Source organism: Urocampus carinirostris, chromosome 11 (genome assembly GCF_059441175.1).
Source record: "Urocampus carinirostris isolate Australia breed hairy pipefish chromosome 11, RoL_Ucar_1.0, whole genome shotgun sequence".
Classification (NCBI taxonomy): Eukaryota; Metazoa; Chordata; class Actinopteri; order Syngnathiformes; family Syngnathidae; genus Urocampus; species Urocampus carinirostris.
The window spans coordinates 25,821,807-25,832,830 of NC_142359.1; the positions used below are offsets into that span (position 1 = coordinate 25,821,807).

Below are 11,024 nucleotides of genomic sequence, written 5' to 3' on the forward strand. Positions count from 1 at the left end.
TATTAGCATATTTGGTATTGGAGTAATCCAAAAGTAATTGAAAGTAATCCAGTTAAAGTAACCCTACCCAACCCTGGTTGAAATTGAATGTTGTTCTGCCCTGGAAGAGGGGAATGTCGTTCTGAAAAAAGGTCAGAAAAAAAACAAAACTACTGAGTCAGTATTTTGGGCATTTTCACCTCTTGCGTGTGAAAGATTGTTATCCTGGCCTTACTTGTTCTGGCATGTATGTCTTTCTGAAAAAGCTGCCGAGTCAGCAAATCAAAACATGCCAAGTCAGATTGTTTTGGCAGTTTTCACATCTTAAGTAACCTACCTGACTGCCTGTAAAAGATGGGTTTAATATTTTAATGTAATTTCCACCTAGTTGAAGGGAAATGTCTTTCTGAAAAAATTAACCAAAGTGCATCAGCTTTTTGGGGGGGATTTTTGACATCGAGGGTAACTTACGTGACTGTCTGTGAAAGCTGGTGGTTATATCAAACTCTTCCCTCTTTTCTTGGGTTGACAAAAACACAGAAACAACATATAGTATGATGTATAATTATTTTGCCAAGGCAAAGGCCTGCAACCTACTGAAAACGGGTCCGCTACCCACTTTTGGGTCCTGACCGACCGGTTGAAAAACACTGGTTTAGGTGGAATTGAAAAAATGGTCAACAAAGCCAATGTGACTTTCAGCAACGTTGAAAAACGTACCGGGAGAAAATATTGAAAATTTCGGCCATTGGAAGCGAAAAGAGGGGGAGCATGAGAAAGGGTGGGGTCTCGAATCGGAAGTGGGCAGATTCATTCCTCAACGTAGAGCGTGTGCACCATGCTGGAGCTTTTTTTCTTCTGGCAAGTACCTTTATATGTACTTTGTATCAAAATAATGATCTCATTTATAATGTAGCAAAGTATTTGTTTCAGGGTCAGCAAGGGAACATCATGTTCTATCTTAATAGTTTGGTGGAAGTAAGATAAAAGGAACATAATCTCCCATACTTTCAGTATTTAAATGTGAGAGGAAAAAACTAGAAAATAATACAGATTGATTTTAACACCAAGTATATTTTTTATTTGATATTTTTTGTTCTATTAACAACTAATATGGCACATTTAAATGAACTTTTATGTAGAAAAATAGTATATAATTTTAGAAACAGAGGAAATGTGTTTCTTGACAATTTTTGATATTATAAAAACGCTTTTGAGATCGTCTTGTATGACAATAATGCCTGGGAATGGTCCGAGATTGTGCCATGTTTTCTGGATGCATTTTGAGGGGAGTGTTTTAGAATCTAACCACTTCCAGATGTTTTGGGGAGCCTTAACCACAAACAAAGAAGATACGCGTAAAGCCAAAATATTTTCACCTTGCTGACTGCTCGGTTCAAAAGCAAACTGACGAAAAAAAAAGAATCATTTGGTAATGAAACATTGATGAAGAGACCAATCCAGAAAAATGCAGCAGGTAGATATAAAAATCCAGGAAAACAGGGCAGATAGAAAAGTGCAAAAAAGAACAATCCTGATAAAAGGCAGCTCCGTAGAAAAAATCCAGAAAAAATGCTTTATTACTTTCCTGATGTAAGCAAGCGGCAGGGCCGGAAAAAAAGGATGGTTTTAACAACAAAAAATATTGCAAACCACAGACTATTATGACACTATCCCCTGATCTAAAACCTACAAGAGGGCAAATAATACACAGATATTGTCAACATAGAATATAGGTTATTCATATGCTATAGAATAAAAGTGTGTCTTAAGCTTAGAAAGTCAACACTTTTCTCCATAGAACCACTAATAAGAACCACAAATCTATACATGGAGAGAGATGGCAGTTAGATACTGTAGATCAGGGGTCTCCAACCTTTTTCAAGATGAGAGCTACTTACTATTACTCATGAGTACAAAGGGCACACAGTTTGATATGTATATGTATTATAACTTATCATGTTTTTACTATGTCATTACCAAGTTAATTATTGGTGTTACCAAGACCCGGTCAAGCACTAAAAAAATATTTTACCAGTTAATCACTGAAAGCCAGCTTTGTTAAGCTATTTTAAGAACAGGACTGCGGACTTCTCAGTTCTCCTTTGTGGGCACCCTGGTCCATGAAAAAGGCAGAATCAGAAATGATGGAAAAAGGGCAGTTAGAGAAATCCTGGAAAAGGGTAGCAAGAAAAATCCAGAAAAAGCAAAAGAGAATAAATATTATTTTTTTCAAAAAGTCAGAAAGAAAAATTCTGAGAAAAGGCAGTTGGATAAGAATATCCAAGAAAAAGGCAGAGGGGGAAATGACATACCTGTCAACCTGTATGGTTTTGCCGTACAAAGTACGTTTATTATGCATTTTAAGACGTGTACGATGTACGAGAAAATCTGTACGGAAAAACGCAAATTTGTCAATTATGGGTACCATCCGTTATGAACCGACTATCACGAAACGGCAAATCGATCAAGTCAAACGAGTTCGCCGTGGAAGCCTTTATCTCGGTATCGTTTTTTTCGTTGCAAACGAAGCGAGCGGTTTGATGTAGTGAAAGGTAGTCCGTCTCTTTTTAGAGAACCTGCTTTTTCGGCTCAACTCATTAAAGAGAGCCGGCTCTCAAACGGCTCACTTGCTTTGATGCATTATATTACGAATTATTATGTTGTATAGAGAAGTTAAGAAAAAAAGGAAGAATAAAAGGAGAAAATGAAAAAAGACAGGTTTGTGTTTGTCCCTTTAATCTGTATATTACCAACAATAGTTTAATGCAGAAAATGTATTATCCTACTTAATTATATTTGCATGTATTTTTTCCTTTACAGTGAACGTCCAAGCTATTTTATTTTTGAACTTTTTTTTATAATAAACCTCATTCATGTCAAGCTACTCAGGATCTCACAACAAAATATTAATTAACGATAAATATGATATAACGAAACACATGTACAATATAACATGTTAAACTACATAAATAAACAAGTTTGAAAAAAATATGGTGTAAGATTATTTTGTAAAGGAAAATACGACAGTTTGTAAGGGCATGGAGCCGTGGAGGTTGACAGGTATGAAATGAAGAAAACGGGAAAATAGAAAAATAAAGACAGAGAATGAAAATCTAGAAAAGGACAGTTGGATGGAAAAGAAAAAAAGCAGAAGAAGACAAAAAGAAAAAAGAGTGGGGTGAAAAATCCAAAATAAAGAAAGAGGAATCCAGAAAAAAGGCCAGATATATAGAAAAGACTAGAAAGAAAAATCCAGAGAAAAGGCAGATTGAAAGAAAAATCAAGAAAAGGAGTAGATGCAGAAATCTGGGATTAAGGCAAGATATATATAGGGAAAAACACAGAAAAAAGTCAGAAAGAAAGATCCAGCAAAAAGGCAGCTATAAAAGAAATCCATGAAAAGGCAGGAAGAAAATGAAAAAAATGAGGCTGATAGAAAAATCCGAGATAAAGGTAGAAAGAACAATCTGGGGGGGGAAAGGGGACAGAAAGAACAAACAAAAACGGATGCCAATTAAAAAAAATCCAGAAACGGGCATATACATATAAAATTTCTGGGAGAATAAAGGACAGATGAAAAGAAAACCCCACAAAGATGTAACAGGAAAACAAAAATGCAGAAAAATTCAAAATGGGGTCGAAATAAAAAGAAATACAGAAAACAGGTACATTTCAATAAGAGAATCCAGAAAGAAGTTCAGAACAAATGTTCCAGTAAAAGAGCGCAGTTGGAGTACTAAAAGGCAGTTAGATGGTTAGAAAATCTTTAGAAAGAAGGAAGATGGATAGAAAAATTCAGCGAAAAACTCAGGGAATTGGATCAAAAAATATGTCGTATAGAAATATCCAGGAAAAAGAGGAGACAGATATTAATCTATGCATAGAGATGGATCCGTCACATTGTTATTCTTTTCGCAGACTTTTCACACGACCCAGGACGCAACCATGAACGATGGCTCTCTTGAGAAAAAGTGAGAGCGTAATACGTTTCTTGAAAATCAGAATTAAAAACATCTTCCATGTTTGATATTTATGTCACCTCCATAAAGTCAATCAGGTCCTGCTGCTGCTGCTGCTGCTGATGCTCTACCTGCTTCTGCACGCTTCGCTAGTCAAAGACTCCAGTTCCAGAAGCAACTTTTTTCAAGGTTACCGGCAAACATTTGGAAGTCCCGTGGAGGGAAAAAGCGAAGCGGTCATCCCCGTCGTCGTCTGCGCTTCGGAGGAGAGGATGGGCGCAACCATGGCAACCGTCAACAGCATCCGTAGCAACACAGAAGCTGACGTGCTCTTTTATATCGTTACTCTACGGGACGCTGTTACGTTCACCAGGTTATTTTCTATATATTTTTGATATTTTCACATGCAGTGAAATGTATTTGTATTTTCTAGCCTTTTTTTACTGATTCACAAGTTTTCTTTGGGCTTCATTCTTCCAGACGTTACATCGAGGAAAGCCAACTGAAGGGTATCAAATACAAGATTTTGGAGTTTGACCCGATGGTTCTAGTGGGGAAAGTGAAGCCAGACTCTTCCAGACCGGATCTTTTGCATCCCGTAAGTTTGATTTGGGGAGAGTAAATCATTTCAATTAAAAATTAAAAATGTGTTTTTCAGCTGAACTTTGTACGCTTTTACCTTCCTCTGCTCGAGCTGAAGCACGAAAGGGTCATCTATTTGGACGATGATGTCATTGTGCAAGGTACGAGAGGGGCTCTGTTACTGATAGAAACTACCGCCCGAGAAAAAGAATAATATCAAAAAAATCCAGGAAAACAAGTCTGATAGATAAATCTAGAAAAAAGCCATAAGTTTAAAAATTCAGGGGGGCAGAAGGGCATGAGTCAAAATCCAGGATAGGGTAGATGGATTGAAGAATCCAGAAAAGGGGGGAAGCAAAAAGGGAAATCCAGAAGCAGGGCGGCACAATCCAGACAAAGTCAGGTGGGGATAACTCCAGAAAATGGCAAATAGCTAGAAATGGGCAGGACTCAAAATCCAGGAAATGGTAGATGGATTGAAATAAAGAAAAGTGGCACATAGTTTGAAGTTTTCAGGGAAAAAAAATCAAAGTCCCGAGATGGGCCGCTGAAAGAAAAATTCACAAAAAAGCAAATAGAGACAAAAAAATCCCAAACAAGTGCAGACAGATGGAAAATCAGGGGAAAAGGACAGATTGATATGAAAATCCCTAAAAAGGGAAGACATACATACAAATTAAGGTGGATACAGATATCTAAAAAAATTCAGGACCAGAGCTTGATTAGAAACATCCTGAAGGAAGTATTTTGCTGCATAGGAAAATCCAGGTATAACAGATGAATCAGATAGATGGATAAATCCAGAAAAGCGACATATGAGGAAATCTGGAAAAGCTAAAATGGATGAAGAAAAATTGACAAATAATTTTTGGCCTGCTTCTCCTGTCACAAGATCGGTGAAGTGCTTGATGCGTGTCGTTTTTTTCTGGAACTTTCTTTCTCAGGTGACATCCGGAATCTGTTTGCAATCGACCTGAAGCCGCACCACGCCGCCGCCTTCGCCAGCGACTGCGAGCTGCCCTCCACCCGCGAGATGTTGGGCAGCGACGGCATGCAGGTAGGCGTGGTCATCAAAGGCCAATCGGCATCCGGACGACGACCATGATCGTCGTTCATTCTCCTCTTCTAGACGACCTACATGGGCTTTCTGGACTACAGGAAGCAAGAAGTGAAAGATCTAGGTATCAATCCTAACGACTGCTCCTTCAACCCCGGCGTGTTTGTGGCGGATATCCGGGAATGGAAAAAGCAGAAGATCACCAAACAGCTTCAGAAGTTCATGGAGGACAATGTGAGGTACAAGGCAATTTTGTCACAATTTGACTAGCAACAATAGTTCATTCCAAAAAAAATAATGCCAGGTTCGATCTGCAACCTCGGTGGAAGTGTTTCAATCTAGGCTCAAAAACCTTCGAATTCTGTAGCTTATGAATGACCGATATTTCAGGTTGACATTATCTGTGTATTGTTTGGTAACGCATCAGCCTGGTCATCCTGGAAGGGGGCTGACCTCATGTGTAGCCCATTCTCAAAGTTTCTTCATTTACTTACGCTGAGTATTTTAAGTTTTTCCTTGTCCTCGTGTAGGTTTTAGATCGGGTCATAATGTAATAATGGTCTGTTGTCTGTCCAGCCCTTTGAGACTTCTTGTGATTAAGGGCTGTACAATTAAACATGACTTGCCTTATTTATTCTCTAGTAATTTATTCGACTTATTCAAAAAGAACTGATTTACTAGTATTACCATGGACCTCATTCTTGTAGGCCTTTTACTGGTGTCATAAGACATCAGGAATCATCGGGCAATGGGCAGGGGACACCCTGAACTGGTTGCCAGCCAATCGCAGGGCACACAGGGACAGACAACTCGCTCATTCGCACCTAGGGACAATTTGGACCAGCCAATCCACCTGAAATGCATGTCTTTGGAATGTGGGAGGAAATGTGCCCGGAGGAAACTCACGCAAGCACGGGGAGAACATACAAACTCTGCACAGTAAGTCTGGTAGCTGGATTTGAACCCATACAGGAGGTTCCCAAGACCTTAGAACTGTGCCGCACATGCACTAACCAGGCATAGGTATCGTATATTTACAAATTTACTGGTACTGCTACTACGGGCTTCATACATTTAGGCCTCTTCCCTTTGACACAAGACATGCAGGGTATACTTCCGTCGCGAATGGCTGCCACTCCAGCAAGCTCCCGTGTTATTTTCGCTACTTTTGTAATTTATTGTTTAGTTTTTGCTTATATCTTCAGTGTTTGCCTTGCCTTGCAGCACTTTGGATTACTTTCTATCCTATGGATATGGGTTATAACGCACAAAAATGCGTTTATTCAAGGAATCAACTTGTGAATTTCCCTGCGGGGATGAATAAAGTATCTATCTATCTATCTTTTCAGTATGGAAAATTGTTTTTGCACCTTCCGGGTTCCACACGATTCTGATGTCACAAGACATGCAGTTATTTATTTATTTATATGTAATAATGTATATTTACTCATTGAATAGTATTACCAGTACTATGGGCTTCATTCTTTTTGGCCTCTTCCTGGTACAAGTCCCTGCTGTCACAAAACATGCACATATATTGACTCAGTTACTAATATTACTACGGACTTCAGTCTTTTGGCCCTCTTCATGGTATCACAAGACTCTGATTTTGCAAGACAGCCACATATTTATGATATATTTACTCATTTTCTAGAATTACTATGGGCTTTATTCTTTTAGAACTTATTGTCTCTTAAGACCTTGATGTTACAAGACAGCCACATATTCATGATATATTTTCTCATTTCCTAGAATTATTGGGGCCTCCTTCATTTTGGCCTTCTCCTTGTGGCCCAAGAATACAGGGTTTGTGGGAGGTCAACCAAAGGGGTCAGACTTTGTAGATACAATGCCAGGAGAGCAGCAAAGTAAGAATGTAATTGTGCAATGGGGTTTCTCCCACGTGCATAAATCAAGCTCAAGTGTCGTCTTTGTTGTTTTGGATTGAACAAGGCCCAAACAAAAGGGCCTGGCCTTTCCCCGCATTTCTCTGTTTCAACCAGGGTTTGTGTGTCGATCTTAATGGGTATAATCTGTGACCTGAACCAGGCAAAACCTGTACAGCAGCGCCATGGCAGGTGGCGTGGCCACGCCCCCTATGCTTGTCGTTTTCCACGACAAATACACCGCACTGGACCCGAGCTGGCACGTCAGACATCTTGGTAAGCAAGATCCTCAACCCGATCGGCCGATTTACAAAAGACACGAAAAATCGATATGTTTTAGGTTGGAGTCCGGATGGCGGGTACCCCGAGAGTTTCTTGCAGAAGGCAAAGTTATTGCACTGGAACGGCCCTTTCAAACCGTGGGGGCACCCCGCCGTCCACAGGGAGCGCTGGGAACACTGGTTTGTACCAGATCCAACCGGAAAATTCTCTTTAAAGAGGCCAAACAGGATGAATTAATAAGGACCGCGGAACGGCAAACTCTTTCAGATGTATCCATTTTCCCGTCTTCCTTTTTTCCTCTCAATCCATCCTTCTTTTCTTGCCCTCCCTCTTTCCATTCTTTCTTCCTTCCTAACTTCCTTCTTTCCTTCCTTCCTTCCTTATAACTTTGCTTGATTCCTTTCTCTCTTTCCTTCTTTCCTTTCTCTCCTTTCCTTTCTTAGTTCTTCCCTTCCTTCCTTCCTTCCTTCCTTCCTTCTTCCCATCCTGCCCTCCTTCCATTTTTCCCAATAACTCTCTTTGATTCCTCTCCTATTCTTCATTCTTTGGTTTCCTACGTTTCTTCATTCTTTCCTTCTTTCTTACCTGCCTTCCTGCATTACTTCCAGGTCTAGTAGTGTAAGATATTTGTGTCATTAACTATTATGTGGGAGTAGAATTTCCTTCTACGCATCTTTTAATGCATCCAATGCGAGATCAAGAATAAATTATGATAATAAAAAGGTGTATTAAAACATATTGTGTCTAATTGGTTGTGCAATTTACAGCCCAGGATTTTTATGACTCATATCCATCCATCCATCCATTATCTGCACCGCTTATCCTCAGTAGGGTCGCGGGGGTGGTGGAGCCTATCCCAGCTATCTTAGACAGTGGGCAGGGGACACCCTGATCTGGTTGCCAGCCAATCGCAGGGCACACAGGGACAGACAATTCGATCGCTCATTCATACCTAGGGACAATTTGGACTGGCCAATGAACCTGACATGCATGTTTTTGGAATGTGGGAGGTACCCGGAATGCCTGTTGGAAACCCGTGCAAGCACGGGAAGAACATGCAAACTCCACACAGGAAGGTTTGATCCCATGAACTCAGAACTGTGCCGTACATGTGCAAACCACTGCCCATACAAATATTGATATAATATCTACCTCAGTTAGCTTTGTAGGGTTAGCATGTAAACATTAGGTGGAATCCGACTAGCTGCTAGCAAAGACTTCAACAACAGACTGACTGTCACACACCAACAACAGGTTTACGAATCAAAATGGTAGAAGGTTAGCTCTGTAGTGTCAGTATGCAAACACTAGCAGGTATGCGGGTAGCAGTTTAAAAAGATTTGAGAAAAAAACAAGTGAATGTAACTCACAAAAAACAAGTTTATAAATGTAAACAGTAGTAAGTTAGATCTGTAGTGTTAGCGTGTTAACATTAGCCAAAACCAGGCTAGGAGCTGACAAAAAGGGTGTCCGCAAACACATGGACCTTTGAGAAAATGTCTCCCATTTTGATTTCTATCTACTTCCTTTTGGTGCGTATAAAATAATGCAGAAACTCTGCCCGCAAGTGAAACCTAGCTTAGAACAGCTCGCCTCACTTTGACGTCATCGTAACATCGCTCCTTCTGAAGCCATTTTACATTTTTCTTTTGATGAGAACAAAAAACCCACTTTACCTCTATTTTAGCATAAAAAAAATTGGGTTTCTAGGAATTGGGTCACTGAGATAAAAATAATGAATGTCTCTCAACTTAACTCTGAAAAGACCGAAATGTTAGTTTTTGGTTCATCTAAATGCTGTGACTTGTTCTAAAAACTGCTCTGAACATTGAAAGATGTAATATCACCCAGAGTGACACAGTCAAAAATTTAGGTGTCACATTTGACCGCAATCTGTCGTTTCAAACACACGTTTAGATTATTACTAGAACAGCTTTTTTTCATGTTCGCAACGTAGCTTAAATTCGCCCTATGCTGTCTCAGTCGGATGCAGAGATCATAATTCATTCGTTTGTTACCTCCCGTCTCGATTGATGTAATGTACTACTCTCCGGAGTCCCAAAGTCCAACATCAAGAGCCTTCAGCTGGTACAAAATGCTGCAGCAAGGCTTTTAACTAAGACAAGAAAGTTTGATAACATTACATGCTTTTTAGCTAACCTGCATTTGCTCTCGGTCAGCTTAAGATGGGATTTTAAGGTTCTCTTGGTATAATACAAAATCATGCATGGACTTGCTCCCTCATATCTTTCAGATTGAATTTCCCCTTATGTTCCGATCCGGAGCCTTCGCTCTGAAAATGCTGGTCTACTTGTGATCCCAAGAGCCAAGAAGAGATCCGCAGGTTCGAGAGCATTCCCCATTCGGGCCCCGGTGCTGTGAAATGCTCTTCCCCCTGAGATCCGATCTGCAACCTCAGTGGAAATGTTTAAATCTAAGCTTAAAACACACTTCTATGCTATGGCATATGAATAACCTATATGTTATGTTGACAATACCTGTGTATTATTTGCCCTCATGTAGGTTTTGGATCAGGGGGTGGTGTCATAATGGTCTGTGGTTCGCAGTAGTCTGTGGTCTGTGCAGCCTTTTGAGTCTCTTTGTGATTAAGGGCGTCACAAATAATCATGACTTGACTTGACAATATTAAGATCTGATCAGGCCACCTCCATAATCACTCAGGACAGGAAACTGGAATCGACTGTTTTTATGGGAGTGCAAAATCGGAGCTATTATCGGAGTTTTGGACGGAATTGTAAAAGAATACGATACAGACTTCTGGTTCGATAAACGACCGATATTTGGGTTGATATTGGACTGTTATCAATATTGGTTTAGGCCATCCTTTATGATTGAGGAACAGAAACTCGAATCGACTGCTTGCTTGTGAGCGTAATTATGGGAGGCAAAACCGGAATTGATCCGATACAGATTTCTGCGCTGAAACTTGACTCATACACATTGTTTCCCAGGGCCCTCACCACCCTAGACAAGTGTGCAATACTGTGAAAATATATAGCTTGCGACTTACAGTATTTGGGTATTTTTTTTGTTGTTGCTGCTAAATGTTATTGCACTACTGTTACGATGCACTATTCTTTCAAGGCACTGTTATTATACTCAGGCCAGTCTCGAAGCACAACCTTTTAATTATGTTTGTCTATTTATCGTAACAAACGTATTTTTCTCTTTAAAGTCTTTACTACATATTTACCATGGAGTGCTTTGTCTAATCTTGTTCCACACCATGATTCACCTCGTTGATATCAATGACAA

At 39.8% G+C, this 11,024-nt stretch overlaps 1 protein-coding gene across 1 annotated transcript; it reads left to right on the top strand.

Moving 5' to 3' along the window:
- Positions 1-793: 793 nt before the first annotated feature.
- On the top strand, positions 794-8,464 carry LOC148356935 (glycosyltransferase 8 domain-containing protein 2-like). Its single transcript, XM_088347633.1, has 9 exons — positions 794-840; positions 3,901-3,953; positions 4,032-4,314; positions 4,422-4,539; positions 4,600-4,684; positions 5,468-5,580; positions 5,653-5,819; positions 7,630-7,742; positions 7,807-8,464. Exons 2-9 carry the CDS (start codon positions 3,935-3,937, stop codon positions 7,983-7,985), a joined length of 1,077 nt encoding a protein of 358 aa, XP_088203759.1. The 5' UTR covers positions 794-840; positions 3,901-3,934; the 3' UTR covers positions 7,986-8,464.
- Positions 8,465-11,024: the final 2,560 nt, after the last annotated feature.